This window comes from Mixophyes fleayi, chromosome 12, assembly GCF_038048845.1.
Source record: "Mixophyes fleayi isolate aMixFle1 chromosome 12, aMixFle1.hap1, whole genome shotgun sequence".
Taxonomy (NCBI): Eukaryota; Metazoa; Chordata; class Amphibia; order Anura; family Limnodynastidae; genus Mixophyes; species Mixophyes fleayi.
This window is the reverse complement of record NC_134413.1, coordinates 51,256,929-51,273,861: the sequence shown is the minus strand read 5'-3', so window position 1 is coordinate 51,273,861 and position 16,933 is coordinate 51,256,929. Positions and strand designations below refer to the sequence as shown.

Genomic DNA, 16,933 nt, shown 5'->3' with positions numbered 1-16,933 from the left:
CTTTGTTTTTTTTACAAGTGTAGACATATGTAAGTTCTGTTGAGAGTTGAAGATATGTCCAGATCTGAATGAGTAGCAGATGCATCCACTTGACAATAGAATCATTCCTCGGACACTTACATACAACTTACCAACATGTACGAAAACCATTTATTTATAATGGTTGCACCTTTGCACCTTCTATGAACACATGATGAATAATACACTTAACATATAATTTTAAATAGGAGCATCTGGTTTAATATATAACGTTAATCTGTATAATCTGGTGAGACAGCCCCCCCTCTTTTTTTTCCACAGTGAACAATACGTCTACACTTACCTGTCACTTTTTAAATCGCAAGTTATGTTTATGCTTGTGTCCCAATCCGCATACTATATTTATATATAATGTACAGTGGTGGAAGTGGGAGTGTATATGGTGGAAGGCCATACCTCCACTTCTCCAACTGCCATCATTGTAAAATTATCAAATTCCATTCACTTACATTCCCATTATAGTTTTGACACCGCTACTTCAGCCGTAGTCAAATTACAGTAAGTGCGTGTCAAACTCAAGTGCACACAGCCACATCCGAAACAAGCTCTGGGCATCACAAAGTTACTTGTTTTCCTGCATATTTCTAGCTCAAACTACAGGGCTTGTCTAAGTCCTGATCAGTAGTGATGATAGTTTTGTATGCATGCTATAACATGTGTTTGCAATCAGGAGCAACTGTAAAACTTTATTTTATTTTCAGCAAACATTAAGCACGTTCTAATAAATGTATTTCATGGGTGAAAAAACACTTTTTATTTCCTTATTTCCTAACAGCCTATTTACATACATTTTAAAACAAATGCACATTGTGCTCATGCGTGTCTTGATGAAATAGGCCCAGGGAATGTTAGTTCCACATATTACAATGAGTTGATCATACTAACATATATTGCAATATGTGAAACATTCCCTGTGTTTAATATAGAAAAGTAATTAGAACACCATTAATTGTGTATTTGGTGAGTGTGGAGTATCCATGTTATCTGCCTTAAAAATGTGGGTAACCCCCTACTGCACAACAGTTACATGGAGAGTGCAGATAATCAATGTCTTTTTACACACACACACACACACACACACACACACACACACACACACACACACACACACACACACACACACACACTTACAATCACTGACCAGTGAGGTGAATAACATTGATTATCATGTTCCAAAGGCACCTGTCAAGGGATAAGATATATTAGGCAGCAGGTGAACAGTCAGCTCTTGAAGTTGATATGTTGAATGCAAGAAAAAAGGGCAAGTGCAAGAATCTGAGCGATTTTGACAAGGGCCAAATTGTGATGGCTAGACGATTTGACCTCTCCCAGTGGATTGAATCTGCTACTCATCAGGATGTCCACTGTCTTGATCTTGTTTTCTCTAGACTATGCTCAGTTTCTGTTTTCCTTAACACTCCTTCCCCCCTCTCGGATCATGACCTTATTAGCTACTCGCTCACCCTTAGTTCTTTACCCTCCCCAGTGTCAAACTCTTCCAAGCTGTGATGTTATTGCATTAGATATGCTTAATGTTTGTAGACACTCCCTTATATGTTTAAGCTTGAATCTTTAGTGATTGTCCCTAAGACCATGGGGAATGCTGGGAAGTGGGTGTGGGCAGTGTGCAATGTACCCAGAGTCTGCAAATGGCTGAATAAAGAGCTCAGCAGTGCCCACCCATGCTTCAGTGTCCTGATGAACTGATTTACAAGTATATTAACAAAACACAAGCCTCCTCACACCCGCAGGAATATTAACTCTATTGATTTTCAACAGTTTTCCACCTCTATTCAACACCTTCTCTCCCAATTTCTACATTCTCCTCCCCTGATAGGGCAGTACCTCATTTTCACCAAACCCTAGCAATTGCCCTTGATTAAGTGGCTCCAACTACTCTACATACTCCCCGTAGACTTCGTTGCCAACCGAGTCACACTAAAGTAACACAAACTCTACAAAAACTTTCTCGTAAAGCAGAACATCACTGGCGTAAATCTTGTACCTCTAATGATTTCATCACAAATACTGCTATCTAACACTCAAAATGCTCTGGACACTGCAAAACAAACATACTTCCAATCTCTCATCTATGCTCAGGCTTCTAACCCCAAATGCCTTTTTAACACATTCAAATCTCTTCTAAACCCTCCCACCCAAAACCCTCCGACTACCATCAGAGCCCAGGACCTTGCTTTCTATTTCAAGGACAAAATAGATAAGATCAGACTTGAAATGGTATCATCTCCCTCGACAAGCAGTCAGCGCAATTCCTTTGTAGCACCCTCTGACACCCTCTCTTCATTTAATCCCACAAATAAAGAGTAAGCTTCTACTCTCTTCTCATCTTCCTACTTTACCTCCTGTTGTCTTGATCCCATACCCTCACAAATTGGTAGGTCCCCGTCTCCTGTGCTCATTCCACCTCTAACTAAAATCTATAATCTCTCTCTACTGGTATTTTTTCATTACTATTCAAACATGCAGTGATTATTTTCATTTTAAAAAAACAAAATTCTGAAACAAACTCTCAAATTACCGTCCCATCCTTCAGCTCCCATGCCCCTCCAAGCTTCTCGAGAGAATAACCTACACTCGCCTCACACACTTTCTTACAGCAAACAACCTACTGGATTCCCTTCACTCAGGATTTTGCTCTCAACATTCCACATAGACTTCGCTGAACAAGGTTGTCAATGATTTGATCACAGCAAAAATTGAAGGCCATTGCTCTCTTCTAATTCTCCTGGATCTCTGCTGCATTTGACACTATTTGACACTGTTGACCACTCTCTCCCCATACAAACGCTACAATCCCTAGGTCTTGAGGGCACTGTCTTATCCTGGTTCTCATCCTACCTATCTAAACGCTCTTTCAGTGTTAATTTCTCTGGATCCACCTCTGCTTCACTTCTTTCATCAGTTGGAGTACCACAAGGCTCAGTCCTAGGTTCTCTGCTATTCTATATCTACACAACTTCTCTTGAAAAACTAATAAGGTTCTTTGGATTCCAATATCATCTCTATGCGACTGATACACAAACCTATCTATCCTCTCCTGATCTCTCACCATCTGTGTTATCTCGTGTTACTGACGGTCTTTCTGCCATTTCCAATTGGATGTCTTCTTGCTAACTCAAACTTAATCTTTCAAAAACTGAATTAATAATATTACAAACTCAAGAACAGAAGCTTCCTGCTTTCTATTTCTGCTGATAGCATGACCATAAATCCCACCCCGCAAGCTCGCTGCCTAGGTGTAATCCTTGACTCATAACTATCCTTTGTTCCCCACATTGACTCTATATCTAACTCATGTTACATACATCTAAAGAACATTTCGAGAATATGCACATATCTCACACAAGACACTGTGAAAACCTTAATACATGCACTCATCATCTCCCACATCGACTATTGCAATTCCCTCCTTAATGGTCTTCCCAAAATCAGACTCGAACCTCTGCAATCTATTTTGCACACAGCGACTAGATTGATTTTCCTTGCAAACCGTTCTTCCTCTGCTGAGCCACACTGTCAGTCTCTACATTGGTTGCCTGTTTTTCAACGAATCCAATATAAAATTCTTCTACTAACATACAAGGCCATCAACAAAATTGCACCAACATACATCTCCTCACTTGTCTCAAAATATCTTGCAACTCGACACCTCCGTTCTGGACAAGATCTCTATTCCACTCTCATCACATCCTCCCATTCCTGGTTACAGGACTTTTTTCGGGCTGCACTTGCTTTGTGGAATTCCCTCCCTCGCACAGTAAGACTTTCCTCTAGTCTTCAAACTTTCAAGTGTTCACTGAAAACCTACTTCTTCAGACAAGCTTATCATATTCCTCAACTAACGCAAGACAACAACCTTCTGACCAACATTGCTGTGTAACTGATCACACAGCCCACTTAATACTTTTTACCTTTGCATTCTAGCTGGTCCAATGTGCAAAATGATGTAACACGTACCCTTGTGTTTCAAACTCCCATTGTCCCATAGATTGTAAGCTTGCGAACAGGGTCCTCTTACCTCTCTCTGTGTCTGTATTATACTGTGTCAATATTGTTTTATTAATGTTTGTAACCAATTGTAAAGCGCTACGAAATCTGCTGGCGCTATATAAATGTTGATGATGATGATGAGCTTCAAAACAGCAGGTCTTGTGGGGTGTTCCCGGTATGCAGTTGTAAGTACCTACCAAAAGTGGTCCAAGGAAAGACAACTGGTGAACTAGCGAGAGTCATGGGCACCCAACGTTGATCTGAATGGGGTGCAAAGGCTAACCCTGCTAGTCCAGTCCCACAGAAGAGCTACTGTAGCACAAATTGCTGAAAAAGTTCATGCTGGCTATGATAGAAAGGTATCAGAACACACAGTGCATCGCAGCTTGCTACATATGCATATACACCAATGAAAATGCTTACAATGTACATGTGAACCCCAGAACTGGACCATGGAGCAACGGGAGAAGGTGGCCTGGTTTCTTTTATCTCGTGTGTGTGTGTCATTTACCCGAGGAAGAGATGGCATCAGAATAGACTATGGGAACTGTAATATTCTGATCAATGTTTTGCTAGGAAACCTTGGGTCCTGGCATTCATTTGGATGTTACTTTGACACGTACCACCTACCTAAACATTGTTGCAGACCAAGTCCACCCCTTCAAGGCAAGAGTATTCCCTAATGGCAGTGGTCTCTTTCAGCAGGATAATGCACCCTGCCACACTGCAATAATTGTTAAGGAATGGTTTGCGGAACATGCCAAATACTTCAAGATATTAACTTGGCCTCCAAATGCCCCAGATCTCAATCTGATCGAGCAAATTTTTACAACTTAGACATTGGATAAAATCATTGGACCTTCCCCAATCCCAGTTTCCCAAGCCTCCTCAGTGGCTATGGACAAGAGTGATTTCTGGCCAGAACAGAGCTAGTATCTTGTTCTGGTATAAACTTCTTCTGTTAGCTCAGGAACAACCAGTCCCGTTCTCAATTGCTCTGGGAGCAGGACTTGGGTCAGGTTTATACTACAGCCCAATGGGAATCTCTTTTTTTCTTCTATTTACCATATATCACAATGACCCATCAACATAAAATATGGCCTCATGCTTCAAAATTGTGTCGGTGAAAATGTGGGGGAATTGGAGATATTTTTCATATCTTTTGGTTCTGTCCGGTGGTGCAAGTTTTGCGAACCTCTGTAAGTGCACTCAGCAAGATATACCTATGCTACCAGAAGTAGCTCTATTTCAGTTGTTTCCATCGGACATTTACGTCTTGATAAATATGTTTGTGTTCACATTTGTATTGCTACGCGGGCTGTAGTTGGACAGTAATGGAAATCTGAGGTACTCTTCTCTATTCATAAGAGAAGTTTCTAAAGTGTAAGCTAGCTGGGATATGGAAACTTTTGATGCTTCTTATTCTAATTCCACTAGATCTGAGAATAGACAATGGTATAGTTGGTTACCATTTGTCTCTGATCAGGCTAGGTCCTTGCAATATAGGGACTGGCTAGAAACGGAACCTATTCAGTAGGGCAGTGGGGATTCTGGAAGTAGTAAGTAAATTGTCGATATGGCTTTTGCATCATATTAGGCATTGTAATACACAAGGTTTACTTTATGATTGTGTATCTTTAATGTGTTTTTTTTTGGGGGGGGGGGGAGGGAGGGGAATCTTATTTTGTTTTTTTACGGTTTTTGTTTTGTGATTTGTACTGTATTTGTATAATTGTTAAAAAATTTAATAAAAACTAAATTTAAAAAACCCAAAACAGACAGAACAGAGTGCAATATACCCACGAGAGTCTGTGCAATATAAGGTAACATCAGAAAGCATACACAAATAATGATATTATAAAATAAATGAACATCTCTAAACCATATAATCATTAATACAAAATATGGTTGATTTAATTTTTTTCTCATAAATGATAAATGCTCTACAGAATGAATGGACACAAATTCTCACAGAAACACTCCAACATCTTGTGGAAAGCCTTCCAAGAAAAGAGGAAGCGGTTATTGCTGCAAAAGGGGGACCAACTTCATATTAAAGTATATGTATTTGAATATACTTTTGTCCATGTAGTGTACATACCGATCAGCCACAACAATGAAACCACTTGCCTAATATTGTGTATGAACCCTTCATGCTGTGTCCCATCGAGGCATGGATTCCACAAGACCTCTGAAGGTGTCCTGTGGTAGCGTCACCAAGGCAGTAACAGCAGATCCTTTATTTCCTGTAAGTTGCGAGGTGGGTCCTCCATGGCTCAAACTTATTTTTCCAGCACATCCCAGATACTCAACCGAATTGAGATCTGTGGAATTTGGAGGTCAAGTCAACACCTTGAACTCTTTGTCATGTTCCTCAAACTATTCCTGGACAATTTTTGCAGTTTGGCAGGGCACAATATTCACCTGAAAGAGGCTACTGCCATCAGAGAATACCGTTGCCGTAAAGGGGTGTACTTGGTCTGCAACAACGTAGGTGGTACGTGTCAATGTAACATCCACATGAAAGCCAGGACCCACGTTTTCCCAGCAAAACATTGCCCACAGCATCACACTGCCTCCGCCTGTTTGCCTACTTCTCATAGTGCACCCTGGTGCCATCTCTTCCTCAGGTGAACAACACACATGCACCCGGCCGTCCACATTATGTGAAAGAGAACGTGATTCATCCGACCTTCTTTCATTGCTCCATGGTCCAGTTCTGGCACTCATGAGCCCATTGTAGTCGCTTTCGGCGGTGGAAAGAGGTCAGCATGGGCACTCTGACTGGTCTGAGGCTATGCAGTAAGCTGCAATACACCGTGTGTTGTGAAACCTTTCTATCATAGCCAGCACAAACTTTTTCAGAAATTTGTGCCACAGTAACTCTTCTGCGAGATTGTACCAGAGGGACTAGCCTTCTCTCTTCACGCACATCAGTGAGCCTTTGGTGCCCATGGCCCTGTTGCTGGTCCACCAATCCTTAGGCTTGCCCATTTTTGCCAGCGTCCAACACATCAAATTTAAGAACTGACTGTTTGCTTGCTGCCTAACATATCTGACCAATTTACAGGTGCCACTGATAATCAATGTTATTCACTTCACTTGTCAGTGTTTTTAATGTTGTAGCTCATCGGTGTATGTATACAACCCTGTTCATTTAAAGAGTCAGCCCAATTTTTTAGTGTTTTTAAGATTACATTTTTTTTATACCTTTAATAATAAAGGTTAAGTTTTAAATTTCTTCCGTCCAACAATCTGGAGTCGACTACCTATAAACTGAACTGATAATGTTATGGTAATTTTGAAGTGTCATTTCAAAACAATAATTAGAAGAACAGCTGCAGATTCACCTCTATGGTAATTATACCATATTGTAGTAACTCCTGGAGTGCCTCTAATAAGGCAGTTATTTTCCTTTCCTTTATCCATATATCATAGCTCATATAATACCAGCAGTGATAATATAATCATATATCAGTCAAATGTTTCCCCACATTCCATTGGAAGTGCCCATATGTTTACATATCAGCAGAGTTGTGTTCCTTTTTATACCAGTATTGACTTTATGTTAGCAAAGTGGGTATTGATATTTTACTAGCAATTTCCATGACTAAAATGTCAGCAGCGATGGTTGTCCTGTGCGAGCAGTTCTTTAACCAGAAGAGTCTATCAATAGTTCTCTATTGCCAGCATTGGCAGATTCAGTGTAACCTAGATGTAATAACAGTTCACATGTCAGCTACTTTTAGAATCAAATTACACCGCATTTAACAGTGCTTAAGAGTACACAAGACAACATTCCCGAATGGGAATTCAGAACACAACAGGCCATGACTGTGATCATCCAAACAAAGCCCAGATCTGACTAAGCCACATTAATTTTCTATGATAAATTTCTGGCAGGTCATGTCCATTTTAGTCAGAGAAAATTGAGACTGGCTTAACGTTATAGCAGTCAGACATGTTGTCAGGACCTGCCTCGCTTCCTCTGCAGCATCAACGCAGGATGCTGCCTCATCTCGGCAGCTCCTAACTCTGGATTTAGATTGGACTTTATTATTGTGTTTCATTGTGTGTATATTCTGGCAGTACCTCTAATTCACCAGAGGTGCTACTACTGTGCTTTTATCCTTCTCACTACTAGGGGGTTATAAACTGTTGCACTAATTATCTCCTGCACCTGGTGGTTCCCTACTTATACCTGCCTATCTCTTTTACCTGTGCTGGTCATTGTTGTTTAGTTGCTTTTCCTTATGGTTGTGTTCTCCTGCTTCTTCTGTTGCTCTGGGACTGTCACATGCTGCTGCTGACATCACTACACCGGATTTCTCTCCACTCAGCCATTTTACCTGCATCCGTTGTATTCCTTCGCTACCAATATTCAGCTGTACTCAGAAATCCCTGTGCAGTATCAGCAAGATTTGGTTTGTACTATTTTCTTATTAAAACTTGCTCAATAAACACCTTTATGCTTTCATCAGATCTGTGATTTACATTGAAGCATGACACATATCAAGACCATATTTCTCAAATCCACAATCATGGCTCTTTTTACATCAATCCTCCTCTAATCTGTTGAGGAACATATAAACACTCTCCTGGAGCTCTGTATGTTGGTTTCCACTCTTAACTGGACCGACAGCTCTGATGATCCAAAGGCCTAGCATTGTTTCAACCAGCATTGCGGACACAGAGGCCTACTATGGCCTCGGTGCTCACCTTGCTTCCTTCCTTACAGCTTCCCTATCCACCGGGACATCAGCACATGGCCATCCACTTAGCCTAGCTACAAACCTGCATCCAACCTCTCTGAGAGGACCCTGTTCCTGCCTTCAATAAACCAGGATCATGGTACACCAGCAGGAATCCCACTCATGACCTTGTCCACTGCTGAAGCCTGCCATACCACACCTCCTCACTGGTATACCGGGCCGGATAATCCTGGAAATTCTGTTCAAGTGCTTCAGCTCTACGGGCAGGTAAGCACTGTTTAAATTTAGCTCAGCAAGCCTGAAGCCCAGCTCCAATGGCCTAAGTGGGAGGCAAGGTCCTGCCCAGCCATGCCCCCCATTCATGTCTATTTTAATACCCGACTGGGCATTAGACAGACTCCCATCTCTTTCTGCTCCGACAGGAAAGCCGTAGTCATCAATGCTGGTCCTGGCTAATCTAGCAATGCCCTGATCTCAAATTTGCACCATGAATGAGATTCACTGGCTGTTCACTAACCTGGCATCACTGGAGGATGTTACACCCGAACTTTCACTCTGCTGTACCCACTTTCTCAGCAGAGAGCAAAATTCTCAAGCCTCTCCGTTGGAGAATATATACCTGTCATATGTCAGGTGGCATACACTGGGTTCCTGCTTCATCTGCCTGCTTGTATACTTTGGACCTCCACACCTTCATGGCCCCTGCACCATCCAGCTATCTGCACTACCTCTACCAGGCACCATCTTGTCCTCTGTAGCAGCTGCACCTTCCAGGACTCTGTACCATCTAGTCCCCTGCACCATCCTGGACTCAGCATCTTACAGACCATGGCACCACAGTGACCCCACTAGGCCTATTGTCCTGTTTTCTCTCATTACCACTCCCTTTAGAATGTAAGCTCTCACAGGTAAGGACCAATGTCCGTATTCATCTTTGTCCCTATCATGGCTTATGCGGAATTGTTTCTGTATGCCATGCAATTTGTGTTAATTGCATGGTTTCATTATTGTGCTGATCTGTGCCCATGTATGCTTACTGTTTCTTAGGTATGGCTTAATTTTAAATGATTTGTTATGTTTACTTGTAATGTTTTTTTCAGAGTATGTATTGTGTATTCATTGTTTGGCTTAGAGGCAAGGCAGGTCTAGAACAGATCTCATTTGCAGATACTTGGGCTTCCCTTTCCCAATTAACCAGGAAAATGTCTTATGCATTGGGTACTCTATAAGAACTCTGATCTTTACTTGTATTTGCATCAATTTTTACCTAGTGTACCAACTGTTATGACATGTTTTGTACAAGTGTGGCGTGTTGTATTTTCAAGTTCAATGATTTGTTTTTAACTAAAATTCTTATTGAAACATTTATCAAACATTGGGGATACAGAAAATAAAATAGGGGATGGAGGCTAAATATAAGAAGTGAACAGGGGGAGAGGGGTACATAGGAGGGAGTAAACACAATTGAAAAATCACAACAGCCAAAAGTTGAAAGATTTTTTGTAAATGGCAGTGTACTCTCCACAAATGCTTAAACAAAAAAAAAAAAAAGTTTTGGCTGTGCTGATACCAACCCAGCACATTAACTTTGTAGAACCTGTACTCTATAATAATAACTGACTAACACAAGCATATACAAAAATATATGTCAATTGCACACACAAAACCAGCTGGTAGTTAAAAGAATGCATTAACTATTGTGTGAGAACAGGCTTATAATAAAATATTTGGTTACAGATTTTTAGCAGTTAACTAGACTGTCAGGAGTTCACAGATATATAAATCTGGATCTTAAGGAGAAAAGTACTGTGATTTAGTAGGCACATAGGCAGTGATGAAAATCCAAGCCCACACAGTGCAAAGACACAGTGTCTCACAATATATTCAGATATCTCCAAGTTGATGCCCCTCCATGTGTCAGCTTGTGCTTTAAGAATAAGGTTTCTCACACTTGTAGACAATCCACGACAGTTTGTTGTTACGGAAGCTCAATATCTAGACTTGAAGGGGTCAGAATGATATGATCACTGTGTATTATTACATTCGTGACCTGAACAGAATACAACCTGCTCAGCATCAGGTCCAGGAAAGGACAAAAGCAGTTGGACGAAAACATACTGTATCTCACAGGGTTGTGAAAAGGGTAATTAACAGTTTTATTTGTTTTACTTTGGCTGCCAGTACCAGTTCTTATGGAAGCATTTTAAACGCAACTAATTCATGGACATCTTCGTAGCAAAACACAATACACAAAACTACTACCATCAATAAAATACACAATCTGATACAGGGAATAGGTCAATTGCTGGCATAGAATAAGGACTTGACCCTGTTATCACCAAGCAATGAACACTGTGTGCTGTATACGAAGAAGCCAAGTGCTTTCTGCATTCAGTGGGGTAGGAATGCTGTGAAACTCAAATACATCATGATGATGTTGTTAGGAATTCCCACAATGATGAAAAGTTTAACAGGAGTGCAATGGAGATCCAGATTGGCTCTCTCTCTTGCCACTAACAATGTCATTAACAGAAAATAATATATATCTTTGCATTAGCATGGTGTATGCTACAACGTCTATTAATTAGCAGATCGACAGCAGTAGTACTTTAATGTCAGTAGACGATACCATGGGAATGGCCAAGCAATGATGTCATTATAGGACCAGTCTCTGGTTACACAGGACTTTGTTAGGGTCTTGGAATAAGGGTATTATGATTTGTCTCACAGAATATCCAGATCCAATTTGAGATTCTGTTGCTAGAAAAAAAAGAATATCCTAATGATAAAGAACATAATAAATTAAAACAAACAAAGACCATTAATCAAGGAGAAGCTGTGAATAAACTTAACACAAAAATTATTAAATAATGTTTTATTTGTCTGTTGAGTAAACAGGCAATGTACACAAACTTTCTTTCCAGTCCTATAAACAGCTAAAAACAATAGTGACCCCTTCATTCACAAAGAGCACTGCACAGACAGATGGTATTTTTACATTCTCCAGCACCATATTTGCGTACATAAAACATCTGCGCCGTCTCATTCTTAAAATGCAACAATACATGAATGTTTCTGTGATTTTAAAAAGTCAAAAATACTTTCATGTGATTACATGTTCATAAGATCCGTAAGCAGCTATTTGGAGAACTGCCTCTAAGTGATGTAAATTTGTAATCTCTTGTACCCAATGCTCCCAGTAGGTCTTGGAACCAAAGGATTTAAGGGAACCAGTTTAGAAATATTACATGAGGTTAGTGGTTGGCTGAACTCCCATCCAAGGACAACTGAATAGGTTCACAAGAGTAGCAGACTATTTGTACAAAGCATTGAAGGCTCTTCCTATGACAAGTCTCCTGACCTCACTAGTTCCTGCCCCTATCTCATATAGTTTGGCATCACGAAGGAAGCGGCCCATTGGGTAATCATTTATATAACCATTGCCTCCTGTGGATAAAATAAAGAACATAATTTAAAGAACAGAAAATAGACAAAGCAGACATTGCCACTCATTAAGCTAGAGGCTGACTTTAGTGTTTCTGTGACAGCATGGATTAATAAACGGCTTTAAGGAATAAACCAGAAAGCATCAAAGCTTCATTAAAGCCTACTAGCTAATGGCATTGGAGGGCGACATGTGCAAAGCTGTATAGCTGATGCTGACCCAGAAACATGGTTAGTAAAATTGGACTGAGCCTCACTCTCAAAGTCGAGTATAAATTAAACAATTGGGAACACCAGTTGTGCAAGTCACTGATCAGCCTACCTAAACACTGGATGCCATCAAGAGCCACCTGAGTAGCACATTCAGCAGAATAGAGGATAACTCCAGCACAATCCTGTAAAAAAAGAGCAAACAAACAATAAAGTATGCATATTATAGTGCCAACAAATGTTCCAGATCATCAAGGCCTCTCATCAGATATTTAACTCTCCAATATCAAATGAACTATAATTATTCATGAGAATACTCCTGGTAGTGCAATTTACATGGCAAAACTTTGAATCAATACTTTACCCACTGTGTGCATAACACAGGATCATACTGACTCAGAATATCCAACTACACACAGACTGTTTCATCCTTGTTAGAACTCCTCAGTGCAAGTGACATGCTTTTAAAAAATGACCCTGGTAAAATACAAATGGCTGTTATGTAAAGAGGAGTCGAGGGGGGTATCTCAGAGATGCAAAGTTCTGGTGTTAAATTTTCCGAGTTACACTTTTACTTTGCATTCCGCACTGTATTTGTAAATGTGCACTTCACTGAATGAGTAGAGCGTTCTTAATGACTGTCACTTCATTCTGCTGTGTGGTGTGGTTGGGGTAGGACTGGGAACACTTAAGGCCAAAATCCGCCATTGAACGAAGGAGAATTTTTTCAGGAACTACTATTATGTAACATGGCATTTACCCAGAATTCTATTCTTCATAATCTCGCTTTAACATCTACACAACTCTCATTGTTTCAGTGAGGAGACATAGGAAATTATAGAGCTGTAAACAGCATTGGGCACCCGCTTACCTTAGCATTGTAATGCCCTTGGTCACAGGCCCTTGCCACATTATAAGCATATTGGCGGCACGCTGAAAGACGTGTGTACATATCAGCGATCTTTCCCTGCATTAGCTGCAAAAGAAATAATGTATCCTTTAAATAAGTTTTTAAACAAACCTGTATTTCACAGATGAATATAAAGAATCAGCAGCCTGGAGAATGAAAACATGTCTTAATAACAATTCAAAAGTTCTAGTTATATTTTATTGTTTATCTGAGTTTAGCTTTATATCATAATTAACATTTTTTCATAAAACAACTAAATGCTGTTTTGGAGTGTGTTCTGGAATCTGACAAATGCTTTCTGGAGAGTATATTATAAACTACTGTTAAATGGACATCAGAACCTGAGATCAGTCATGTGTGGTTGAGAAGCCTATGGGTAGACTGGCTATTTGGCTTTCTGTTTATCATTTTGCAATTGCCTCTCTTGATAAAGCTTAGTGCATGCCTCATATTCATATATAATTAAAACTGGGCTGTTTCTACCCAACAGTAAAGGAGTTTCTGTTATCTTTAATTTGCAGCACTTTACAAAGCTTATAATTGTGTAACAGAGAATGGTCTACAGCAGCCGTAGGCAACCCCCAGCACGCGTGCCAGACGTGGCACTTGGACCACTTCTTTCTGGCACTCCGGAGCTCTGCAGCTGCCTTACTAAAGCAGCCAAAGATAGCCGAAATGCAACAGTTCCATTTTGATAATGATTGGCTGTTTTAATGAAGCAGCTCCATGGTTTCCTTGTGGAGCGAATGATGTGTGGATGTGCGTGCCGAGTCTCCAGAGAGGAAGTATGAGGCATAATATAAACTGGGGGCACATCTATGCTGCATAACATTAATGTTTATTTGTTGATCTCTTTACTATTAACATTACCATGATACTAGCATGATAAAATAAGAAACAAAAATAATATATATATATATATATACACACACATACACACACGAACATACATATACATGTATACACACACATGCATACATACATACATACACATGCATACATACATACATACATACATACACACGCATGCATACATACATACATCCATACATACATACATCCATACACACACATACATACATACATACACACACATGCATACATATGCATACATGCATACATATGCATACATACATACATACATACACACGCATGCATGCATACATACATACACACACATGCATGCATACATACATACATACACATGCATACATACATACATACATACATACACGCACACACACAACTGGCACTCCTGGGCTTGAAAATATTTTTTCTGGCACACTGGTAGAAAAAAGTTGCCAAGCCCTGTTCTACAGGACTAATTCATGCTCTTATTAACCTTCCACTATTGGTGTTGAATAAACAGTAAAGAGGTAGTAGTAATCTTTATACAAATTTCTGCATATTTTTACCTGGAAATAGCCAATTTTTTGACCGAAGGCTTCTCTTGTGTGTAGATAGGGGAGAGCATGGTCCAATACAGCCTGCATAATGCTAAATGATTACAGATACAAAAACATATCCTTGATGGTAAAAGAAATAATTAAAAAATTGGACTTTTACTAATTGAATTTATTTAAGATTGACTCTAGGAACGGATTAACAGGCTGCAATGTCAAACCTCTTATGAGGTAGTTCACGCAAGCACATTGCAATTATCTACTATGTAATTAACAAACATGTTGAGTAGAATGATCCCCCCAAGAAATATTTAAAAAGATGTCTTGCTTTACCATATTTATTTATCTGATCAGACATTCAGTAGTGAATGTTGTGTGATGGTGCTTAGTACTAACTACACAGAGATATTAGATGTAACAATTTCCTCCAGTAAATGCTAAGATTAGTACAACGTGACCCATATAAATGTTGCTATACGTATCAATGTTAGAGACAGATATTTCAATAGATGCAGCCACAACAATATGCAATTTGTCGCTTTTAAATGATCCGTACAAATGGTGGTGTCCAAGGCAAATACTGATACTCGCATATACCCGATAGGAATTGCCGAATTGTACGATCACACTCAGTCACCACCATATGGTTAATGGTATACAATTATGTTTAGAGGAATAATTATAGAAACACTTACTACACATATTCCAACTATCAGTGGGCTACAGTGTTTCCCATGTGTACAAACAGTACACTTCATACCTGTACATAAAGAATAGCAGTTGTACATTTATAAAAAAAATTACCCCAATGGGCCTCCAGTGAGCACAAGTCTCTCCAAATCCAAACCACTCATCAGCACATAGACCCCTTTGCCAATATGTCCAAGCATGTTCTTCTCTGAAAGAAGAGTTTGTTAAGAGGAAAACTATGAGCAATTAGACTACAAAATGAGAACAACAAATTGTATTCTGTGTTGGTATGCATTGCAATTACATTTGTTATGCTAGAATAATGGTTTATACTGGAAAACTACACATTTCTTGGTAGGGATAATGTCCCTTTAAACCATGGAGGTGGCAAAAGTACAAAAGTGCATTAGGAAGAGAACTCGGACATACTTGCCACTAAAAGTCTATCTCCTCTCATTCCTATTTGCAAATGATAACGACACCTACATTAAATTTTATTTTTGTTTTGTCTGTGTTCTTTTACTTGTGGATACAGTGTGATATGGGAGGCTTTACATAAACTTTAGTTTTTTGTGATGGCGGGATTGGTTAGGAATCCTATCTTGACCAGTGTATATTATATCCTATTAATCTGGAAATGTTATTTATTTTTAGATTATTGCACTAGTTCTACTCAGTAAATGTACTGGGAATAAAACCTTCCCCCACTGTATCATCATCATCATCTATTTATATAGCGCCACTAATTCCGCAGCGCTGTACAGAGAACTCACTCATATCAGTCCATACCCCAATAGAGCTTACAGTCTAAATTCCCTGTCACACACTGAGAGACTAAGATCAATTTTGATAACAGCCAATTAACCTACCAGTATGATTTTGGATTGTGGGTGGAAACCGGAGCGGCCGGAGCACTCGTGCAAACACGGGGAGAACATACAAACTCCACACAGATAAGGCCATGGTCAGAAATTGAACTCATTACATCAGTGCTGTAAGGCAGAAGTGATAACCACTAAGCCACCATGCTATTCAATAATATTACTTGGAATTAACTCACCTGGAATCTTGCAGTCCTCAAACACCAGCTCGCAGGTGCTTGATCCTCTCATCCCCAACTTATCAAGTTTCTGTGCAGTGCTAAATCCTGGTGTTCCCTGCAAACAAAAAACCCCAAACACTCTAAAACATAAATATAAATCCCAATATCCATTTGTTACAGAGCTCTAACTGCACCTTCTGCCAACCAGCAGCTGCCTATTACTGAGGAACAGACTACAGAGGGGGATACTAACCTTCTCCACAACGAATGCAGTGATACCATGTGAGGCTGGCTGAATATTGGAGTCGGTTTTTGCATACACAATAAGTACATCAGCATCAGGCCCATTTGTGATCCAGAACTTGTTGCCATTCAGAACATAATAATCACCTAGGAATATAAAATAATAGGAAAACAATGTAGATGACAGTTTTCAAGCACATTCACAATAAAATGTTCAGCTGCCCAATAT

General features: G+C 39.8%; 1 protein-coding gene across 1 annotated transcript in view; it reads right to left on the bottom strand.

Moving 5' to 3' along the window:
• Positions 1-11,622: 11,622 nt before the first annotated feature.
• Positions 11,623-16,933, bottom strand: part of IVD (isovaleryl-CoA dehydrogenase) — a 41,876-nt gene continuing 36,565 nt past the window's right edge. Inside the window, exons 6-12 of the mRNA XM_075192854.1 lie at positions 16,715-16,851; positions 16,480-16,576; positions 15,534-15,627; positions 14,742-14,823; positions 13,288-13,392; positions 12,529-12,601; positions 11,623-12,209 (exon numbers count right to left, since the gene is read on the bottom strand). Of these exons, the coding sequence (XP_075048955.1) occupies positions 12,076-12,209; positions 12,529-12,601; positions 13,288-13,392; positions 14,742-14,823; positions 15,534-15,627; positions 16,480-16,576; positions 16,715-16,851 (722 nt within the window). The 3' untranslated portion in view covers positions 11,623-12,075. The remainder of the gene's footprint in view (positions 12,210-12,528; positions 12,602-13,287; positions 13,393-14,741; positions 14,824-15,533; positions 15,628-16,479; positions 16,577-16,714; positions 16,852-16,933) is intronic.